The following is a 24,449-nucleotide window of genomic DNA, read 5'->3' on the forward strand; positions in this document are numbered from 1 at the left end:
CCCGAACAGCAGGCTATACTTTGCTTTAAAACTATTTTTGTTCTACTGAAAGCACTTTGATTTGCTGAAGTCTACTGCATTTACTTATGAAGGCAGCATTACACTGTTTTCTGTGTTTTGAACTGCTACATCTCAGAGGCTAGGGCTTTTCCACTTAATAACCTCCATTTCTTCCAGAGGATAGACGTGGGAGCAAGGCTGAGCCGATTTTAGTAGCAGATACGCAGCCTCCACATCACAACGGACGGCGTCTGCACCCGGCTGAAGGGGACACAACATACTTGCAGCTTAGAGAAGTGTGATTTTTCTAAGCAGAAGGCTGGTGTGGCATGAAATCGGATGAACTGAAGTTCTATCACGTTACATTTTGTGTCTGTGGAGTTATAATGTCAGCTGAGCACCGTTAACTGCAGAAAGCAATCACTGTGTTTTCAAACCGTTAGCAGAGTCTTGGCTCACAGATTTGGATGCGCTGGCAGCTCTATGTTGAATTAGTTTGATACAAAAAGAGCTATTAGGACCCATGTTTCACATTTCTCAAAACATACCGTATAGCTGCCTGCACTTTTTCCTTACTTGAACATATGCTCCTTTACCAGCAGCATCCTCCTTTCTTTTCTGCTCCAGAGTAGGAATTATTTTGGGATTTTCTATTTAAACCGTGCAGACAAAGATAAGAAGATTGCTTGTTACCATCCCTCACACACGCACCACTGTCCCTTTCTAACAAGAGGAGAGTTACTTCCCTCCCATTCTGCATGAAACTCTCCAATATCCAGAGTTTCCAAAGCAGAATTGCCAGTGGGTCCTGGGATGTCTCAGCCTGTTCCTGTTCAAGCTACTCCCTGCCACATCCTGATGAGCAGCCTCAGGAACCTGAAGCAACCTGGTGTAACACGGGGGAGAACTTCTAAGGGGACTGGTTATCTGAACAAAGAGAATTTAAATAACAGGTTCTACGTCTAGGCACTTCCCCCTGTTTTTAGTGTGTTTCCACACAGAATGAGAGCTTTCTGTGGGCCATTTTAGAAGTGTAAGTGGAGCTTTTGCTTCCACTATGAGGTTTGGGGCTCATAGCTTAAGATCTGCTTGCTGCATACATCTGTTTACCTCACATCTGAGACCAGTCTTCCTGGATGGTAACATACAGTGGAAAATGCAGAAACATAAGTTCACATTTGATACAGCATGTTCTTATTTACAGAAGAAAAGGAAAAAATGGAGAAATAAGAGCGAAGTGAAAAACCCCACATTTATTCAATTCTATTGACTCTGTGTCTTACCTTCCTATGGGTCCCAGATCCCCTGAGTCCTGGCTGCCTGCGTCACTGGGTGTGCTCACTGATTTCGAAGAGGGAGACATAGGGGTTGGGACTAAATAATGAAAATAACAGGTATCCCATGTTAACACATGCAGCGACTGCACTGATGAAGAGCAGTGTCAGACAAATCAAAACCAATGGACCAAAATGATAGTGGATGAATGAGTAGGAGAGTTTGAAATGGTGAAAGCAAATAAGGAAGGAAAGAAAAAGAAAAGGAAGAGAGTCAAGTGAATTTTAAATCTCCTGGAAGTGTTAAAACTGACATGTATTTAGACAGGACTGAAGGCCCAATGGAAATCTACAGCTAATCAATGGAGAAGATTTCTGTGGAAATAAAACACCACTTGTTTTCTTGGGTCTGGTTTGAAGTTGACTTGCAAAAGATTTTAAAGGTATGAAGAAATATCAGGGGCTTGTCTTGTCAAAAAACTAAGTGAACTCTTCTGGTAAAGTCAAGTAGGTAACAGAACAAGCATACGTTTCAAATTCTGAATTTAAATAAAAAGCCAGTGATCACTACATATGCTCTAAGGCTGCAGTGTGGAAATGACATAAAAAATAAAAGCTAAATAAGGAAATCCAGCTAAGTTAAAATCATTTCCCAAAGACGTGAGAATACATATTAGTTTGCTTAGTGATTGTGTTAGGTAAGGTAGGTCATATAAAATTTCCGTTTTGGGTGGGACATGATTTCAACACTCAAGGAAAAGTTTCCCTTGGTTTAGACACTATTTGTCCAAGCTCTTGAAATGATTCTCTCTTTGGCTTGCCAGGGCTTTTGAAGCATATTTCATGCAAAGGCAGTTTTGTTTCCTGAAACAGGAAAGGAAGTTCATAGCTCAAGGTCAGCCCAAGTTAAAGCTCTTCAGCAAGGAAATAATAAATAAAAGAGTAAAAATATCCTGATTTCTTTTAAAATGGTTTCTCAAAAATATTAAAAATGCAGAGATGGCTTCAGTCAACACTTAGTGCAAGTATTCCTCAAAGCAGCCACACTGAATAAACACAAAAAGGGGTTTTAATGCAAAAACAAAGTTTCCCATTTGGTTTAAATCATGTGCGTTTCCTTTTATAGATTTAATGGAGCAAAGCTTTAAACTACTTTGTTATGCTTTATAACGTATAATGACAGACCTGTCAAGAGATTTGGATTTTCCATGTGGTCAAACATTTAATGTAGATTCTCACTAGAGACTGTCATAGGAACGACTGCAGCATGAAAAGGGAATTCATCTTCATTACAGCCCTTTGGCAGGTTACAGGTATGCCTGGTTGTTCACGTATTCCATATTTGCAGTGAGACCTGGTATCATATGTGAAGGCAGAAGTAAAGCCTCCTTTGTATATTAATTGTGAGTGCATATACAGGGAATGAAAGAGAACAAAATACTATTTTTAACTAAAAGGAATGTGAATTCTCATGTTCTGTTGTCAGTATTAAACACAAAATAATTAACTAAGATAAGAATTGATAATTTGCAACATCAATATAGATGTTTAGTTCATAAAATGATAAGGACATATATACTCAGTCTTAGATAAAAATGAGTATTTTAAACACTAGACATTAAAAATGTATCTGATTTTATAATATTATGACATAATTCAAGAAAACATATTTTATTATACATAAAATTACCCTAACCATTACTTGATACTAAATGTATTTTTAAATTGAGGACTTTGGGTTCTAGAATTAAACATCAAAACCAAAAAAGAACTCGAGCACATGAAACCAGAGCTAAAAACTACCATAGTGTTTTGTTGATAAGCATTTTGCTATTTGTGGGGGGGTTTTTTATTTCCCTTCTCCACTTTTGCTTGATTTTAAAAGAAAATCAGTGAAATTCCAATATGACTATGCTCCTCCTTCCTTATAAATGATTAACCTGAATTTTTGAAACAAAACTTGGGACTAATGAAGAACAGTATTTATCATAATATTTTTGGGTCATCAGATAGATGTGAGAGAAGATAAAACAATCCATCAGAAAAGAAATCACTGCTGGTATGCAAAACCAACCTGCATTATGTTCACAAAAATTTCTTTAAGAAATGAAACAGATGTTTTAGGCAATGACAAGTACTCATAATGCCATGAGCTTGTAAATGTAGATGGTATGGCAGGCATTCAAACAGAAGAGTTCACTTCACTAATACAGCCAAAAATCAAAAAAGCCAAGCATGCTTTAGGAGAAAGAATGCATTCATTGTGGCAAAGCTGAATGCTTTACAGTGTTCTTCTCTTAAATACCTAGAGGTGGTTCTGGAGATATACCAATGCTCTGTAACAAAGCTTCTGTCTCTCTTCTTTTACGGTCTAGGTCAGAATCTTCCTGAGCTGGCTCCTTCTTTTGCTGTAGATCAGCCTGAATTAAAACAGAAGAAAACAGAAAAGTTCATTTCACATATAATCAGCTCTAGCAATTATATGAGCAGAAAATATTCAACATCTAACAGGAGTAAAGGAAAGAACTAACGTCTCTAAACTAGGACTTTGGCAGCCTTTGGCACCAACAGCCAAAACTAAAGGTCCACAAGACCCCTCCCTCTCTGCTTAGATATCTATACCTCCTTGGATCTTCTGCACATTAGCCTTCTCCCTCTCTGGCATCTAAAACCAGGAGGAGCATCTGTATTAGCCAGAACTGCACAAAAAGATTTCCCTTTCTGCTGCTACCAGAGTGTGGGGCAAAGGGGACTTGCCTAGTGCCTCACACTGGTGCTGATGTCAGTGCAAGCACAACAAAAAACCTTGAAGTTCAAAAGAATCCCATGTTCTCCAGTTTGGACATGGTCAGAAAGAACATGGCTTTTACAAAGTTCAGGCATATTCCTGCGCTCAGCTCTTCACACGAACTGTCTCATAGTATGCAAGGCTGTAGGCAACTCTCCTGCACCAGTGTGCATGGCTAAGCACCTCAGTGAGTGTCAGCCATCGCTCCTGGATGCCACCTGGCATCACAGTGCAGCCCATTTACAGCTCCACAATTACACACTGCAGCATTAGCTGTAGAGCTGGGTGCCCCGAGACAAGCTAGATCTGGCTATCGGGGACAATGGAAAGTTCCAACTGCCACAGGATCTCCACGAGACATAAAATCAGAGTCAGGGGACAAAGGAAAGGACTTAATAGCTCCCTTGAGCCATTACCTTGGCTTCCTTCCCTCTAATTCTTTAGTAATGAACACTGAAAACGCTACCATTTAAAGTTCTGCTTATCAACAACTCCCCCAGTGACTCCAGGAGCCTCACTGGGGCGTGTGCTGGTAACTGCACAAATGTGGCTCATATGAAAAAAGATTAAAAAGACAGCCAAAACTGGAACTCTGATTTCTTGGATCACATCACATTTCCACGATAATTCCATGAAATTCATGTACAATATTAAAGTGTCAGTTTAAAAGGAAACCAGTTATTAGTAAAGGATAACAGGTGCTTTAAACTGTAGTAAGTGTTGACATTTGAAGGAAAGGAAGCATAATCACTTAATGCTTCTCTGACTTTGCATGAAAATTAATATCCACTCCCTGTCAATTCTCACCTCTATTCCACTAAGTGACTGAACAAAAAGAAGTACAAATCCCTTAATGAAAAACCTAATGCATGTTGTCAAGGACAAATAAACTAATATGCCAATCAAACTTTAACAGAACTGAAAGATGCAACCATGCCAGAAGACGAAAATGCAATTGCAATTATGTTTTACTTTACTGGAGAATAATAATTGTAAATCTGTTACCTTAGCTAGTAATCAAACTAGTCTTCAGAGTACAAAAATACATATTTAGATTGTAATGGCCTGAAAAAATGTGAGGCCTCTTTCTGTCTTTCCCTACTCTCCACTCCCTTTCCATTGAAGGAGAGCCCAGGAAAAAGCATTGTGGCAAATCAATTTTTCTTTCTACACACACATACACATCATGTTGTCTAAACTGTTGTCATCTGACAGTGCCATGGTTTTAAAAGCAATTCCCTTTCCCCAACATTCTCGACTAAAAATAAGCATTTTGATTTTAAGGCTGGTCTGATGTGGGTTTAAGGATCTCATTCCACATGACAGATACCTTGGGCTATGCAATACTTAGATGTCAAAACCCCAACAAGCCCCTTCTTCAAGCATGAGCTATCTAAAGGTGTTTTTGCAAATTTACCTCTTTCTTCTTCCGTTCTTCCTCCTTCCGTTTCTTTTCTTCTCTTATCTGAGCCAAACGTTGCTTTTTGCGCTCAAGTTCTGCTTTTAAATCACTTTTGTCTGACATTTTGACTCTGCTGGAAACAAAAGTTTGGAAATCAAGGTGAAAACAGAATTAAGCGGTTTCCCTATTTACTGGGGGAAAAAAAGATAATTATATTAAAAATAGCGCTTCTAAAATTGCTACAAATATATTTCTATATAAATTCTGATGCTTGGACTATACTGACATTGTAGAAAGTGGAATATTTTCTTCACGATTTTTATTTCAAGAAATTAGACCAGAATATCACCAAATGTGGAATATATTTTCAAATTACCCTTATGAGAAAACTACCTCTGTGAAACAAATCCACTGCTGTTCAAAATAAGGTTTTAATGCTTCTATGCACTGAAGCTAAAGTCTTTTGATTCTGATCATCTTCAGAAGCTCTGCCAGACTGTAGAACTCAGATCCACAAATAGATTTCAGTTTTAAGTACGAGAACAAGATCTGCCCCAAACAGCCCTGTACATCTTAGGCAAGTAATAATTTTACTTGAAAAAAGTAGAAATGTGATAGCTTTTGCTTCTGCAGGTGCCTTGCATGGCTGCCATGCAGGATTCCCCATTCCACCAGTACAGTTCCAGACAGACCATTAGCTCAGTTGCAGTATCCTTCACACATTCACCCCCCCAGCGAGCACTCTCCCCAGGCTATGGCCTATCCTGCATAGGAATCTCCTCTGCCCTGTCCAGGGAAAGCTGCACCACTCCCCCAAGAACCTGCAGACAAGGCACAAAACCAGGCAACCCAGCAGACCCAAGTGTCTCATCGTTCTGCCAACAGTCTGATGTTCATCTTTCCAAGAGGCAGGAGACATGCCTAATACTCCTGATTTGACTGCAACCACACGAACTTGGCAAAAACATTTCTTCTGAGCTACTGAAAGGCCTCCTCCGCCATTTAAAACCATTTCTCTGTAGGATGTCGATGTGAAGCCACACATACTCTGCGTTGTTAGTCTCTGTCAGCCTATGCTGCTGTACATGAGCCTTGAAAATGAAGGGTAAGGAGATAAAAAGTTACATTATGCAGATAAAAAGCCAGATCTTTAAAGAAGATATGATACCAATCTTTTTCCAAAGTTTTAAAACCCCACCAGTGTTGAGCAAATCCATAACTTAAGTCACAGATAACGTTCTCATTTTCTAACATCATAATCACTGTAATCTAACTGTATCAATATGGCCTTTCTTATTAGAACTTTATTTCAAAGACAGGTTTGGCTAATATAGACTTTCATGAAAAGAGTTAACTGCGCCTTTCCTGTTCACACATCACTGACCACATCCACCACTGCAACTCAAAATCAATCAGATCAATGGCACTGCCATGTATACGCAATGGAAGTCTATTGTTCACTTGATCCATGGGAAATTTAAAAGGCAACTCTCTGTTAATACAATGAGAACTCCACTCACATATGCCTGGGTGGGTGGATGACCAGAGAGTAAAACTGTATGCTAAAAATTTCATGATGCTTTCACCCATAATGAATTTCTCTGCAGCCATCAGCTTCCTCCTCAAAATAATAGAAGTATAGTTAGTCCATGATATAGAAGATATTGCCAACACAATATCGCCTGTATATTAAGTGCAATTTTGACTCCAAATGTTTTCTTGTCTTTGCGAGTATTTTCCTTTAATGAAAGAACAGAATAACATTTGGAATCAAACAAGGAAACAATTCAGTGAAAAGGACAGGCATAAGAGCAGTATGAGTGATACCAGAGGGGTGAGCACAGCTGTATCTGTGTGTGAGCCATTCCATGGATGCTAAAATTTCCCAGTCAAACTCCCACCAACAGGAGTTAAAACCAGTCTAACTCAAACTCCAGCTCACACTGTCACAGATTCTGTACTTCAGCAGAGTTGCCCATGCTGGCAAGGCACTCTGCAGTCCTTTCAAGGCTCAGGGACTCCTGGTTCAATCCACAACAACTGACAGCAAATGGTATAGCTAGGAAAGACATTCAGATGCCAACAAACAGGACCACTGGGTGTACTGGCTGCATGTGGAGGACAATAATTTCTTTATTGCTCCATCACTCTTGTCCTATTCACAATAGTATTGATTTCAAGTTGAGAAAATCAAAACTCTCAGAAAAAAACTGCATTTGATATCAAGAGAATTAAGCAGTAGCACCTTAAGCAACAATAATCTTTGTGATCAGTTGACGTCAGTGAGCTATTTTTTACATGAGAAATGCCTAGAGAAGAAAACAAGCTTTTTAATGGCAGTGCAGGTAGCATTTTGCCTACCAACTGTTCAGGATTTCTGTGTCTCCCTTAGATATGGTTGAAATCCCATTTGAAGTAATTTTCCTAATCTATTGCACACATTTGAATTCTGGTTAAGCTCCTCCTCAGAGCCCTTTGGACTAGATAGAGTTTTTGCATCCTTTTAGTTCTGCAGTTTGGCAACAGAGAGAGAGCTCCTGTTTCTATGCAAAAAAATATGCAAATGTGTTTTAAGGCTCCTGACAGAAACCCTGAGGGTTTGGCATCCCTTTCAAGTTGTTTGTCAGATATCAATGAACAGCATTCTAAAAATTCATTCCCCTAATGTCAGGGAAGCTAACTAGCTTTTCCCCTGATTTAAGCATCAATGGTTTAGTGCCTGGCCCTTTCTTTACAATGTTCCAGTCAGGGTGATCAAATCCTATTATACCTTTGCTCTATTTTTAATAAAACAGATCTTGCATACACCGAAGACAATGTATTAAATTTCCTTCAAAGAATGTTGTCAGAGTTGAGTTATATACTTTCATCCTGCATATATTATAGTCATGCCTTAGCCCTCCAGACAGCTTACCAAACTTCAAACTGGTTGTTTACAATTTTAGCACAAACCGAACACCACAAGTATGTAACCATCTTTCTCAGATGCCAGCAATTCAGTAGCAAGCAAAAAGGCAAGCGTACTTGTCACTCTGCTTGGCATTAACCTTGAGTTAAGACTGTATTCATTACTGGGAGCAAATTTCTAATAATTGCCATTCTGTGTGCCAAAAGGCACACCACACCAAGAGAGATGAAGTCAAACAGTAAACAAGATTTACTTTTAATGTTCTCTGTGGTGCAGAATGACAGCCCAAGGCTTATGCACGACCTAATCTTCAGCCTGGGAGAGAGAAGGTACCAGTCAGAGAGAAACAGAGAGGAGCACATTTTGTAGTGAAGCCATTAAATCCCCTTTGTGGGAGAAGGAACACATAGGAACAAACAGACTCACCCTTGCATTAAGTGTAGAAGTAATTCTCATAGAGGGGCAACAGTGCTCCCCTCTTCAAGGGAGATGCATAATCTTAGATCAATTTTTATTTGTTTGGCCCAGCTTACTGTCAAGTGACATGGTTATAAAAGGGGAGAGTCCTCCCACTTCAGAAGAACTTTCCACCATGCTAACATAGGTTTTTGTGATATGACAGGACCTTGCACAGAGAGCACACACCTGCACTCCTAATACGCTGAGAGAATTCTCCTTCCTTTGAGATACTGAGGAAAGGAGCCAGCTCCTCATGGTATGACTTTTATGAAACAGACTGTTCTATTTCAAGATGCCAGTTTTTCCCATATGCATTAAATATGCCTGAGAGTCCCCTCTTGGGCTTGGAGATACAGCCAATTCCACTTACACACTCAACACTTACGCACCAGATCCACCATGATGGCAGCTACTCAGGAATGTGCAAAAGCACTGCCAGCTTCTGGGGACTGTTTTCTGGGACTTCACCGTTTACTGGGCTTAGCTCACAAAATCTAGATGCCCAAACATTCATGCAGAGCTATCGCTACCATCAGTATAGGTAAAATCAGAAGAGTCTGGGTATCCTAGGATGTGATTCCAATTGTACTAAAGCAGATGTTTAAAAGGAGTTAAGATTAAGCATGCCCCAAAGTCACCATTTCCTCTCTAATGATGATATAGGGTCCTGGGAGATCTACATTAAGTTCTAGAAATCTCCACTGTAAATGTCTCAGACTGGGTGAGAAGAATCCTGTCCTTAATATTCTCCCAGCAGTTCCTTTTAGCTTGTCAGTATATGAAACAAGATACTTGAAAGACCATTTACATTAATCTTAAAATAATAATGATGTTTACACAGACTTCTCTGCTGTACAGAACATATGCCAAACTACTCCCTAAGCTTATCACACAGGTAGTAACATCTCATGACCATTTCATTAGTGACAGTAGTAATAATATAAGCATTGACGATGCAAACAGCAGCGTTTTACCCTCAACTACGCTAAAAGCCATGCAAGTACAGGTACAAGCCAATCAAGTTATTACAGTTTTATGATAAACTACAAGGTCTTTATCAATGATCAGTATCACAATATTTGAGAGGATACTTTTTCGAAGCATTTATATGAGCACTTTACAGCAGAAACAGTCACAGGCATTAAGAGGTTTACTAGAATCTCAGCATCAATAAATAGATACTTCCTAGAGTAATAAAACCAGAATTACAGGTACAAAGAGTGGCAAGATATGTGCATAGGTTGGACTAAATACAGGAAAAAATAAGGCCAGAATGCCCAATGTATAATGAATAAAATAAGAAGACAAGAAAATCATGACAGTGCACACTTTTTAAGTAGAAAAAGAAAAGAACATATAATATCTCCCTCCTCATCAAGCCCATTCTTTATATTTCCTAGAACAGTATCTTGTCTGCATGCTGTCACCAAGCTCATCTAAAAAGAAACCTAAGTTTCCAAATCTGGTAGGAGATAAAAAAAGCCTACAGATTTTACAGCTTTTTGGTGTTTGGGGGATTTTTACATGCTGTTCATTCAGTAGGCTGCACTAGAGTAGAAGTTTTCACCACTTCATGAGCCTCAAAGTCTCTTCTGTTTTGTGACTTCCTGTGTTGTCCTTTTCGTTATAATCTCCACTGCAAGTACCAAAGGGGTTCATTAAATTCTGTTACATATGGCATTAGTCATCCTATATAACTAATTATAATTGAATCATTAATATACTTCTCTGAAATAAATAGGCAGCATCTAGTATTTGTAGATGTATTATTCATACGCCTTCATAAAGAGCCAGTTACTCTTGAGTCCAGAACTGCAAAATGTCTTTAGTGTGAAATGCAAAGGATGTTGCACAATAAAATACATTACACAGTGATTTTTGGTTATAAAGAATGGGTTTATAGAGTGGGACTACTATTACTATTGAAACTACTACATATGAAGTGTTCTACTGGAAAAAAACCAATTCATTTCTATAATATACCATATTTATCTCTACTTGGTGCAAATCAGCATCTTCCCTAATGTTAGGAAAATCATACCTTTTTGCAACAGAAAAAAATTCCCATGAGATCTACCTATGACTTTTAGAACTGTAAAGTGTGCGTGCAAAGTATGAAATTGTACAAAGCAGACAAACAACTTTGGTCTGCAAGAAACCACAGGGAGTTGCTACCCTAGTATAAATGCATTCTAATCCATCGTATTCATTTGAAAATAATGTTTGAAACACACTTCAAATGGGCAAGAGGAGCCAGAATCATCTTCTCAACATCGATTTTTAAATAAACATGAGTGCTTCTTTTCATCATGCATCAGAATTTGTACTTGACTTCAGTCGAATAACATAAATAATTTTGCTAAATGGGCATATAAATGTTTACAAGATCACAACAATGGGCAAATATTTGCAGCTGCAAAAACATAGCATTTGCAGCATTTAGAGGAATCTCCTGTGTGATGAGTTCAGAAAAACACTAACTAAAATTGGAGAGACTAAATATTTTTTTCTACATAACCTTGAGGCAAAACAGTCAAGCTTTTTACACTGCATCTGTGTATTTATCTATAAATAAAAATGGTTGTCAAGTGTTAGATTTCAGGGAATGGACCATTTTTATCCTTCAGCTTCTGAACATTTCTAGCAGATGGGTAAAGGTCTTGTACTCTGTTCTATAAAGGTTTACAAATCACAAGCATTCAGAGATTTGGTTCTGTGCTTCCTCCTGGTTGCTATGCAACAGGTCAGCACATCTCTAGCCTATTTATTTTAATGCTGACAGGGTGTAAGATATGTACCCACAACTGCTCCATTATACATCCCTTACAATTTATTACCATTTAATCTTTTCACTCTTGTTCTTCAATAATGGCCCTACTACAAAATTAATTCAGTTTCAGCAGCATTATAGGGTTCTCACAAAGCAGCATATGAGCAAAGCTCTACTACTGCCCATTCTTCCAGCACCAGGAGTAGTGTCAATAAAGCAACACCTTCTCATCATCCCAGTCTCTCATTAATCTCTTAAATTTACCATGATCTTTTCAATTCCAACAAGCATAGTGCCATGGAAGAGCCATCAAGTTTGAAGTGAACAAGCTGCTGGCAACGACTCACTGGAGAAAAGTAAGAAACACACAACATTCCAACTAGGAGTAGAATGAATGTAAGGACTAGACATTAACAGGTTATCCTAGCAAAACTGCTGCACATCTTCCTCCAAATATGCTCCCTTTATAATGTGTTCCATAAAACTGATTGCATGTATCACCTCAAAGAAAACTGGTTAAATAGGTCTTTTCAAGTGTCTTGGATTTTTCCTCCATAAGCGTTAATGAGCACAGTTATAACTGCACAGTTATCTCAGATGTGCTGCTGGGATATGATCTTCAATGATGCAGCCAATACTGATCTGTACTTCCCAGGGATCTGACTCAGGAATTGTGTCCGTTACAAAGAGTGGATGTTTTTAACAAAACAGCCAATTGCATGCCTGACAACATTTAGATCTTGTAGAATAGAAGACTTCTGAGTATTCTTGGTCCTTTCTCTCTCTATCAGTTTCTGTTTCTGTTCGGCTTATACTGTTCAGCTGCAGTAAGATGCAGGGCTCCACACGTGGCTCTGTATATGGTTGGGACTGGACTTAACAAAATTCCAAATCTTTGTGACTCTACATTCCCCACACATTAACTGGTCTTTCTCACTGCACTATGTTATCTTCTGTGATTTTCCCAGCCTGCTTCAGAGAGGAACTGCAGGATGAATAGATCGAGAGCAGCCCTGCCGAGAAGGACTTGAGGGTGCTGGTGGGTGAGAGGCTGGGCATGACCTGGCAATGTGCACCTGCAGCCCAGAAAGCCAGTTATATCCTGGGCTGCATCAAAAGCAGCGTAGCCATCAGACCAAGGGAGGTGATTCTGCCCCTCTTCTCCACTCTGGTGAGACCCCACCTCAAGTACTGCATCCAGCTCTGGGACCCCCAGCAGAGGGAGGACATGGATGTGTTGGAGCAGATCCAGAGAAGGGCCATCAAATAGATTAGAGAGATGAAGCACCTCTCCTCTCAGGAAAGGTTGAGAGAACTGGGGTTGTTCAGCCTGGAAAAGAAAAAGCTTCAGGGTGATCTAATAGCAGCCTTCCAGTCCCTGAAGGGACCCCACAAGAAAGAGGAAGAGCCTGTAGTCAGGTGCGGATCGGTCTCTTCTCCCAGGCAACCAGCAATAGGACAACAGGACACAGTCTTAAACTGCACCAGGGGAGATTTACGTTGGACATAAGGAAGAAATTCTTCACAGAAAGGGTGATTGGGCATTGGAATGGGCTGCTCAGGGAGATGGTGGATTCACTGTCCCTGGAGGTGTTTAAGAAAAGACTGGACATGGCACTCAGTGCCATTGTCTAGTTCACAAGGTGGTGTTAGGTCATAGGTTGGACTCAATTATCTCAGAAGTCTTTTCCAACCTAATTGATTCCGTGATTCTGTGACTTTTTACAAGAGTATGTAGTGATAGGAAAAGGAGGAATGGATTCCAGCTGAAAGAGTTTCCTAGATATTAGGAAAAAAATCTTTACTGTGAGAATGGTGAGGCACTGGAACAGGTTGTGCAGAGAACTTCTGGATGCCCAATCCCTGGAAGTGTTTAAGACCAGGCTGGATGGAGCTCTGAGCTGAAAACTGAAAGTGTGAAAGGTGCCTGTCCATGGCAGAGGGGTTGGAAATATACGATCTCTTAAGGTCCCTTCCAACTCTGGCTATTCTGTGACCTAGCAAGATAGTTTAAAAATGTTTTCTGACATTAAAAGAAAACCAAATTCAAGCTGTAAATTGATAAGACTTTAGAGATGGATAATGTGAGAGACATGACAATCTAATTCTCAAGCTGCAGGTCACTTATCTAGAAAAAAAAAGCCTTTTTTTCACATTTTTTATTTCAATCTCTTTTGTATCTACTTCTTATATAATGCTCAGATTTTAGTGTTATCTTCTGCTATCATGGATATGACCACTTTTTCAAAACCTATGTAAAATATCTGGTTCATCCTAACAGTACCAAAGTGCCTCCCAAGAGTATATTTAATGATTTACTAAAATCTAACATAGAATTTTGCTTCAAGATGCCTGCTAGTCTCTCCTGAAGTGGAACAAAGACTCCTTTTCTCCATCCTGCAAACATTTGAGACATTAAAACATGTACTTCCACTCCTTATGGAGGGGTAAAACTGACCCCTCTGACTTTTCCACCTTCCCCCTGAGATAACCCTAGTGGTGCATGGCTACCAAACTGATACTTAAAGCCATTTACCCAAACATGAAAAATGCATTCTCTAGTGTCTGTTTCTTAACCCAGTTATGACAACTGCTAGAGAGACATCAAAGAACAAGCTATGCTGCCAACACACAGGTTTTGCTGGAAGACTTACACAGATATCGTTTCTTTCTTATAACAAAATATGCTTTGCTTTGCCGCTGATGTTTGTAAGGATGTAACTAGGTTAAAAATCTTACAAATTTATTTCATCTCTGAAGTCGACACACCTAAAGATTTAGAAAGCAGCAAAGAGCCCTGGGTGCAAGAAATATGCAGAGTTCTCAAAAAGTAGAATAAACAACACTATCATTCCTTTTGTACTTCCCAGGGCTTATGTGGCTGTACTAACAAAGCAAGATGAATGCTCAGAGCCTGCCTTAGCCAATCATTCCTGTTGATCCACAGAAGAGAAAAAAGAGATTTCCAGATGAAAAAGCAAGATGATAAATGTAGATGTATAACAGCATAATTTAAAGGACTTCTGCAAAGAATTTGAATACGAAAAAGAACTGAGAACCAAGTAGTCTATGTCTTCCATTTATCTTTTTTGTGGTTAAAGTATTCCACACAAAAAGAAGAAGCATGTTTTGGGGGGGTCTTTTTTTGTTTGTGGGTTTTTTGGGGGGGGTTTGGAGTGGTTGGAGGTTTTTTGTCTTGAGAAGACTAAACCCCACATCCCTAGGGTGACTGTTGGCCAGTGGGTGAGAAAGACTGGAGGAATGGAGATTGCATTCTTAACAATTGAAGCTATTTTCTATTAATTTCTTTTCTGCAAAGATTCATTGGACCAGAAGAAGCAGGTGCAAGAGAGCAAACATTAGTCCCTAGCAGAGGCCCCTGGGTTCTAGCCTTTGTTTCAGGGTTAGTTTATATTATACACAGGGACTGTTTAGCTTACAATGCTGTATTTCGTATCTGGAGTCGAAGACTCCTTTCTTTCTGAGTGTTCGAAGCAAGGTGCTGAAGAGTCCTTTCTCTTTCTTCCACACGCTCTGTCACACCCAAAGAAACTATAACACTTTGGACTTATGTGGAGCTGCTTCAGTGGGAAAGACTGGGAAGGTGCCTACTGTAGAGGACACATAGCTTGTTGGTTAGAGCATAGATGAAGGCAAATATCTCTTTAAGCAAAGGCAAAAATTATCTGAGACTCCTTTACCTTAGGTGGGTCCCATTAAAATCAGGGTACAGTAAAAGCAGAAGCAGATGTTGTCAGATGCAGCTCAGCATGGAGCACACAGTCTGACAGATGGGCTCAAGGAATGCAAACTAGATGGAGCAGCCTAGGAGAGACAGACAACAGACATCCAGGCTGTTGAGTCTGGGGGTTCAAGAGTAAGAACACATCAGAAGCAGAACTCTGAGGTGGAAAAGGGAGTTTTCAGACACTGCCTGTACTTCAAGAGCTTGGTGACAGCCAAGCTGATTTTTGGGGAATGCAAACTGGGTTTCTATTTCTATACCATTTTGTCAGTTTAGATGTAGCTGAGCTTCCCAGGCAACATAAGAACTTCCAGCCTCGGGAATTCAGGTATGCGTCCCAGGCACACTCTGCACCTTAAGCACAGCCTCCTACCAAGGCAAGGCTGGTTGCACGTGAGCTCTTCTCTCCAACACAGCCACATAACTCTCAAGTGCCCTGGCTTCCACTGAAAAGAAACTTGACAAATGGGCTGACTGAGAGCAGAAGCAAACAAGTGCCCAGCCTAAATGATGGGGCAATCACATCTCTGGAGCACATTGCAGGACTCCTCCAGAAGTAACCCTCAGCGCATGACTCACTATGCCAGGACCTTGGTTCCAGAATTTGAGACCAGGACACTAGTTAGAGGCCACCAGCTCTCTTCAAATGAGGAACATTTATTTTTTTATAATAAATCAATTGTTACTAGTGGCTCTCTAATATTGGACCACTGAAGGTCCACAAGGCAATCAGAAGTCGTCCATGTCTGGTTTCCAGCCATATCAAACTGTAAAATGTATGGGCTTACTGGTTCCAACCAATAAGTTGTAACTTAGTCTTGAGGACTAAGAGTAGAACATAGTTTAAAAAAGTCTACAAATCATTGTAATATCACAAGAGAGAAATGGGGAGAACACAGGTACATGATAGTTGGCTCTTTAGCAAAATCAGATCTTATGTGATATGAGAAAGCACAGCAGTCTTATTGATTTATATATATATATATATATATATACACAATACCTTCAGATAAATAACACAAAAAATGGGAGGCCACTGACTTTAATTATGCTTACCACTAATTAATCACTTAGTTTAGTGAGATCAGAAACTTTTTTAGGAAAAACTTTACTGAATCAATGCTGAGGAGGCATGATCTTCATTTAAAGACTTAAAAATCAATACTAGTATTGACTAACATTAATATTGCATTCTATTATAATTTTGTTTGAAAAGACTCATATGTTTGTTTGCCAGTGTGGTAGTCTAGAGTTTTTTACTTCCCTCTCCCAAGTCATTGATAAGTAAACAATAAAACCTGATAAGTGTTATGCACATAAAGGAAGGGCTGATGTAAAAGGTGGGGAGAATATCAGTAGTAAGGCTGCAATGTGGATTTTTTTCCATTTTAGCCCATTCCAGAGAATATAATTTACTGACGTCTTTACATTTCTATGCTTTAAACATACGGGGGAAAATTCTAAAGCTCTTTAATTTATAATTATCAGATAAAATAGTATTGAATTTTCACAGAGTGTTTTAATATATTTGCAGAGGTCCTTAAAGGCTGAGAAACTGGACTTTCTTGCATTTTCTTGCTATTCAACTTGCTGTGAAAAAGAAAATATTGTGGGAAATAATGGGACAGTTTTCCCACGGGCTCTTTCAGCACAAAGAGAGAATGGCATCACTGTTTTTTTTTTTATTTTGTCTCCAGTACAATACCCTCCTATTCCATCAGCACAATTTTTGTTGTATTATTATTACTACTATGGAGATAGTGAAAGGCAAGAATACAACATTCACAGGCTTTGCCAAGTGCAGCAGATTACGTACATGAATAGCTAAGTGCACACTAGGGGGTACGATTTAGGTCAGATTTCTTGTTTCATTCCAAAAGGTTATAGATTTTTAAGCCATTCATTGTTTAATGCACCACACAGTTTACAGTCATAGGTAGATATAATCTGAACTATCTTTTCTCGGCTTTTGCAGGAGTAATTTGTGTTTCTAGGCAATGAAGACCGGCAGAAGTTGATAGTCTGTAACAAAGTGCTATGAGTGTGCAACAAAGCTCTATGAGCAGTCAGAGCGAAAAAGGACAAAGAAAATAAGAATTCATTTAGAGGCAAACAGATCTGAAATACTGCAGGACTATGATACAAACAACCTTCTGGTTCAGCAATTGCTCAAAATGTAACTCAAAACAAAATGATGAAAAAAAACCAATGTCATACGACTTTGAATAGTGTGATTAATGAAAACTGTGAATCTTTTATATTATTTAAAGAGAAGATAAACATGTATTATGAAACAAGTCACATGAGTTTAGATAGTCCCACAACTTTGTGCTGTGAGAATCTGAGAAGAAATTCTTTTAAATGCTGAGTGTCAGTGGAACAGTCCTTAAACTAGGACAGACAGGTTCAAATATAAGGAACTATATTAGATGCAGTCTGGGTTTGGTTTGTTTTTTTAAATGTGACCCTGTTTTGTTAAATATTTTAATTTCTGAAAATATACAATAGCAATCATTTGAAATGTCTTTGCCCCAATTACCAAGTGACCTGGTAACCACTCTGATCCTAACAGTGGTGGCCTAATGTGCAAAACACGAAACAAGGGCATGCCTTGAATAGCAGGGATTTAATACCGCTGTCTATGCCCTTTAAAAGCTAAGATCTGTGTTAATGGATATAGAACAGAAGGAGTGAACAGTTTAAAGCAAGAGAAATCCATATTTTCTCTGCATGTGGTCTAAGACCTACAGTGATTAACTTTCAACACTAACATAGCATAGTTTCAATACTAACATAGCACAGATTTTTCTGTCAAATTCAACCTGAAAATATTATAATCAAGCGAGGCTTGGATATAGTGATATAAACAGACAAAAAATACAACCTCCACTAAACTTATTCATATTTAATCATACTAGGCAGTTTTGTGTCTTTGCCGTACTATAACTCCCCATTGTTTGAACACAAAACACAATGCATCTTTCTGCTGGGCTGAAGTGAAAGATTAGTAACTGAGGAGCAGGATTTAGAATTATTTGTACCACACCACAGACGGAGGGAGAAAAGAGCAAGGAACTAAAATCAGTTCTATGCCAGGGAGAGAAGACAAAGGGGAAGGGAATACCAGCGAGGAGGGAATGTGGTGGTAAGACAAGTATTGAGGAAAAGAGAAAAGGAACAACAGAAAGAGAGAAAAAAAAGTGAAGAAAAGATATCACTGAAAAGAAAAAGTTATGTCCTTAAAAGATTCCCTCTGTAATTGTTTTCTGCTGAGTGGTAGTACATGAGCCTTCTCCCTCTGTCGAATTATTCATTAATTATTCTAGGGCCAAGCAGGGACAGTCAGCCAGCACTTGAGAAGCACACAAGGTAGAACTGCACTGCTCCAGAAGGGCTCCTAGGAGGTTTGCTCCTCAGGTTGATGTAACCTGTCTCTCTGGATCAGGCAAGCTGATCTAAATGCATGGGAGCAGTGCTAAATGTAAAATAGGATAATGTACTTTTACTGTAAGATTAACAGCCAAGAATCACAAGAGTCATCTAAGCAGTGATTATTCATCAGGTAACACAGATATCTGCACACAGGTCAATGCAGAAGTTGTACAGGACCTCAACCAAAGTCTGTTAAATCAATGCATAGGCTCTCATTGCCTTTAATAGAGTTTGGAGATGCATTGTGGCTCTCAGTGTACCTAGCTGACTTCTGCCATCACTCTAGAGGCTACAGTCACCACCAGAGAAGTCACAGAAAAACTCCTATTACTGTCAGCAGTGACAGGGTGAGCCCTCTGCCCCTAAAACTTCATCATGGAGTTATGGTGTGCTGCCCATAAAAAGCTTCAAGAACTGTCATTCCTGCTCCATGCTTTCTCCATGCAGCACTGAACTTCCAGAATGCTTTTGCCTCAAAAAGGGAAGACAAAAAGTGCTGATGAAGCACAGTAAAAAAGAAAGAGGGGCTTTTATTTTAAGCTCAGGAGGAGTTGGTACATCACCTGTCACAGATGATCAGAGGTGTCTTGTATCTATAAGATCTGCTGGCTCACACATCAGTCTGCTTCACAGCTTCCTGCAGCTCCTGCCATCTGCCTGGAAGTAGCCATTTCCCCAAAAAGTTGGCAAGATAATGCCACGTAAAATGAACAGTACTGGTGGAGCAAGCTCATGTATACTGCCTTATTTTGAAAGCTTGCAGATGGCCAAGTGAACAACAGCTTCCAATGTCATCTCTAACTAAAAAGGCATAGCACTGTTTTAGATAGATAATTACCAAGTAGCTAAAGGGACATATTGCATCTCTCTGAGATTTAGACTGAGCCAGGGTCTCAGGCTGCCACTGCAGCTTTTCAGACACTTCACATTTTTCAGATTTTCTGTTTGTTAAGCAATACCATTCCTGCATTTTCATTTCTGCCTGCTTACATATGCCAGCTGAGGGGGAGACCATTCAATCCCTCATCCGGAAAGCAAGGCCCCTCATGGACACATAAATGTGTGCTCACCTGTATGACTTGTGTTGCTCAGATGATGAAAATAAGCTGCACTGGTAAAAGCACAGTTTTACTAACACAAGTTACATCTGTACTAAGGGCACTTTGCCAGCATACTCCATTGGTATTTCATCCAGAAAATGTCCCTTTAACATGCAGATTACATCTACAGACACTATTTCATTTAAAGCTTTTAAAGTCTGAAAGTATCAGATGGGTATTGCACTGAGAGATCAGGATGTCTGGCTGTGGCTGCAGGAAGCCTGAGACCATATCTCTGCAGATATGAATTTCCACATGCACCTCAGAGAGGGTTTCAATGTTACCTCCTACCAACTTCCACGAAAATAAAATCTCACGGGTAGGACAGGGAGGATCATTCTGTTAACATTCCACCACCACCTCCAAGTAGCAACTCATTTTGGCACTAGGCATCAGTGACTCTGAAAGATTACTAATTACTACTTCTGTTGTTGGTCAAACCAAGCCTAAGAACCTTAACAAGGTACTCAAGGCATAGTTCTGGTTAACAAGCCTGAGTAGTCTTAGAGAGGAATCATGAGCATATTTTAAACCTCTATGAGCAGAAGTTAAGTTTGAGGAGCTGAAAGATACCACGTGATTATCTGAATCATTAGCAGGAGTTGGTGAAGCTTTGGAAAACAACAATGCCTTATATTTTTTCTATTTTGATCCCTCATGCTTTTCCCTTCCAGCCCATTTCACACCATTGTCCAATATCCTGCAATGGTGGGACCTCTAATGCAACCCGCTCCATCCAGCTCTACCTAGTATTCCCTCTCTGTCTTCTTGCAGATTGGAAAACAAATGGCAGCAAGGAATGACTCTTGAAACCTGTCTTACAAAAGAAAAGAAGACCAAGAGACTTGATCTGTTAATTTATTTGAAAATAAAGCAGGTAAGTTCTTGCTGCATCATTTAGAGTACCTACACTGAAGACAGCTGCTAAAGCAAGGCTTTTATCTATGAGAGGCATAACAGGAACCAGAAACCTGAAGCTGGAAAAATACAATGGAAAACAAATGCATTTCAATAATGAAAAAAATAGCAACTGAAGGACATCACAAAGGAGGGCAGCTCACTGCCCTTCCTCCTATAGAAAGAGCTGGAAGGTCAGTTTCTTAATTTAAGATCTTCAGGGTACCAAAGAATTTTTCCCTGAGTATTTTTTGAGTAGCCAGATTTCCAAATTCCCAGTAACCACTGCATGTGTATGTAGGGTGTGGTTTATTGCTGCTCCTTTAAAGATTCCTGTCTTAAAGGAATAAGATAAGGCAGCACTGCCATTAGTGCATTTTTTGGGTAGACTAATTTGAAGCAGAAATGCTTAGAGCTAGGAGAAATCTAGCTAATACAACTCTAAACAGCCACTTGGATCTCCACATACCTGGCCCTCGGAAGTCTTACACATTCAAAGGAAGACGATGTCAAGTCCCAATCCTCAAAACACTGTTCACAAAGAAGGTAGAGAAGGGCCAACACATTTTTTATTTTTGTGGTCTATAAACAGATGATTTTGGGAAAAGAAAATAAAGCAGAGGATGGTTACCAGAGTGAGCACTCCCATGGGGAGAAGATCTGGATGCAGCTGCAAGGTTTGAGTTGAAGAAACCCACTCTTGGAAAGAAATGCTACAGAGAAACTACAGAAGGAATTTTATCTGCCTTTCTTAAGTGTGGAGAATGTTCCTAGGGATGTCCTCTCATATGGAAAGAAAGTATATTAAAAAAAGCTTTAAAGCATCAGGATAGAAAACATGTAACTTTTGCCTATTAACTTAGCAAGAAGAAATGAGGCACTTCAACAAAGTACACTGATAGTGACAGAAATTAAATTCCTCAATGGCTCTGATAACACCACCTATCAGGAGATAGATGGTCCTGGGATTTGGATTTCCATTCTGAAACAGGTTTTGCAGTCCTGTGCTTCATGATATTTAGAATCATTTCGGATGTAACTTAACATCCTCATGTAGAATCGAAGCACTGACAAAACCCTGTGTGCCAGGATAAATTACCAGGTGCCAAAGTAACATGCCAACTTCGTATCAGGTCTTTCCATCTCATCACCCCTTTACCAGCAAGTTAGATTGCTTTATCTGCTGAGAGTCCCTATTTTATATGCATTTAGAGTTGAAATTTGTACTTTCAATGGCAAGAGAGACAGAAAAACAAATTTTGTTCCAGTCTGTAATTCAAGGGCTTTGTCTAGGAAATATCTGGGGTCTTATGCTCTCTGCTGACCCTGAGGGATTCCCGGCATGATGTAACTGTAATAATATCCTTTTGAAAATCTATTTCAATGGACTACCGGTGAAAAAAGGCCTCTGACTGACTCCCTCCTTCTCTCACCCTTTTAGGAAATTACCTTAGGAAGCAAAAAAGATCTATTTACTGTCCGCTGTCGTCGTGGACTTGAATAAACCCGGTACTGCTTATGCTGTGCAAAAAAATTATAGATGGAAAACTTTTGCCACCCCCTTTTGCTTTAAGCTGTTCAGCGCTGAGCCACCAGCCGGGAACCTGCGGCGGCCACTCGCGGCCGGGGCCGGGAGGCGCCCCAGGGACCGGAGCAGGTGCCGCCGAGGCCGGCGGGGCTCGCTCCCCGCAGCCCTTCCCGCAGAGGAGCCGCCGGGGTGGCAGAGCCAGAGCCCACCCGTGGCGAGGACCGGCCGGTCCCTCTGGGCAGCCGGGGATGCCGCTCGCCCCGCCGGGCCGCCCGCCGGGCTCTGCGGCCGCGGCGCATCCCGAGGAGCGACCCCTGCCCGGCTCCTCCGCGGCCACCGCCGGGCCCCAAAGGCAGCCCCCGTTCGCTCCTCCGCCGCGTCCCGGCCCCGCCGCCCCCGCCGGTGCCTCACCTCCGCCGGCGCCCGGGAGATGTGGAAGGGCTCCCGGCGCTGCGCAGCCCTCACTGAGCCCTCGCCGCCGGGAGAGGGGAGTGATGCCTCGCTGACTGAATGGCCGAGACCGGCAGCTGCGCCGTGCTGAGCCGAGCCGTGCTAAGCTAGAGCCGTGCCGAGCCGAGCCGTGCTAAGCCGCGCCGCCCGCCGCTGCGGCAGGACCGCCGCCGCCGGCTGAATGTGCTGTCTCACGCTGGACAGGCTCCTCCCGAGAGCTGCTGCTGCCGCCTTCCTCCTCCCGCCTCCTCCTCCTCCTCCTCCACCCGCGCGCCCCCGGCAGCGACACCCCCGCCGCCTCCGGCGGGACCGGGGCGGGGCTGCGGAGGGGCCGGGGCAGGTGGCGGCGGAGGGGCCTCGGGGAGGAGGTCCCCGCGCCCGCCCCCAGCAGCTCCGGCCTGAGGTGGGCTCACTCGGCTCGGTCCCCTCGCTGTCACCCTCACAGTGGCGCAGGCTCTCCCTCTGTAGCCCCCGAGCAGGCAGCTGCACGGCACCCCGCCTGTCAGTCCAACACCGGCTTCACCGTCAGCCCCACGACAGCCAAGGCAGCATCCACCGCTACCTCCACAGCATCCCTGCCGTCATTCTCATGGCAGCAGCAGCAGCTGACAGTCCCGCAACGGCTTAGCCATCACCCCCAAAGCTGCCTAGGATATCCCTCCTCAATGCCACTCACCATCACCTCCACAGCAGCTTCATCATCACCCTCACTGTAGCCTCACTCACCATCACCCCCATGGCAGCCTGGCCATCAGTTCTATCATGATGGCCTGGCCAGCAGCCCTGTAGCAGCCTGATCAACTGTCATGAGCGCAGCAGGCTCCTGCTTAGTCCTGTCCCTTTGTGGAAGAACAGGCAGATGTCCAGAACAATGAAACAAGACCCAGCTTTCATGGTTAAATGAGGGCAAGGCTGCCCAAAGGCAGAGATTTTGGTTTGTCCCTGTTTCCTCACTCCTGTGAGGACAGGCACCAGACAGGAGGGTCAGATACCTGCTTCTCTCCCCACACTGACATATCCGTCTCCTGGGTGAGAGGTGCCAGCAAGGCTGTTGGAGATTGTCCATGCTCCTACAAATAACATCCACCTCTGGTGTAGATGACCCAGCTTCCCTCCCCCTCTCATTGAACACAGATATGTTGCCCCACACAGGAAGAAAACATGTGCCCTTTGGTACCATGGTTTATCCTTTAAAAATGTGATGTCCTGGACATATGACTCACTGTTCTCCATCCCTCTGGTCCAAGAGAGCAGGAAAGGTATCCTGGAACATGTTCCTAGAGTCCAACCCCTTGGTTTGCTTTGTTGGGAAGCACTAATTCCAGGCACTATCATTCCAGGTCCAGGGCCTGTCCTGGGAAGCATGAGGTATATCCACTGAAAAGCCATCAAGAATTCACGTCACCTCCAGTACATGCCAGACCCAACTGGACCACACCTGGCCAGGAGACAAAGAACTCTGAAGAGGAACAAGAGCATCCATTGCTGTGATGACACAGTAATGAAATAACAGTTTCTCAATTTCACTGGAGTTGAAGCAGGAAAGATTCACATCTTGGTCTCCTGTGAAAGTCCTTAGAGAGCAACATCTGCTTCTGCAGGCTGGAGCATGTGTAAAACAGCCCATGAATTTAAATGTATGATTTGCAATGTTTTGAGTTTGGGGCACTTGGTTTGCAACTCTTTGTTAAAATAA

General features: G+C 41.4%; 1 protein-coding gene across 4 annotated transcripts in view; it reads right to left on the bottom strand.

Annotated features, from left to right (window-relative positions):
* DYNC1I1 (dynein cytoplasmic 1 intermediate chain 1) overlaps nt 1–23,100 on the bottom strand; it is a 184,710-nt gene extending 161,610 nt beyond the window's left edge. Inside the window, exons 1-4 of one of the 4 annotated variants that reach the window (XM_039388634.1) lie at nt 22,715–23,100; nt 5,480–5,594; nt 3,580–3,694; nt 1,284–1,425 (exon numbers count right to left, since the gene is read on the bottom strand). In XM_039388634.1, the coding sequence (XP_039244568.1) occupies nt 1,284–1,425; nt 3,580–3,694; nt 5,480–5,587 (365 nt within the window). In that variant the 5' untranslated portion in view covers nt 5,588–5,594; nt 22,715–23,100. Of the gene's footprint in view, nt 1–1,283; nt 1,426–3,579; nt 3,695–5,479; nt 5,598–22,714 lie in introns of all 4 variants that reach the window. The other 3 variants (XM_027749172.2, XM_027749174.2, XM_027749173.2) reach the window with 3 other exon arrangements.
* Between the last annotated feature and the right edge of the window lie 1,349 nt (nt 23,101–24,449).

The sequence above is a fragment of the Pipra filicauda genome, unplaced genomic scaffold (assembly GCF_003945595.2).
Source record: "Pipra filicauda isolate LSUMZ 115617 unplaced genomic scaffold, ASM394559v2 scaffold66_size7647185_pilon, whole genome shotgun sequence".
NCBI lineage: Eukaryota > Metazoa > Chordata > Aves > Passeriformes > Pipridae > Pipra > Pipra filicauda.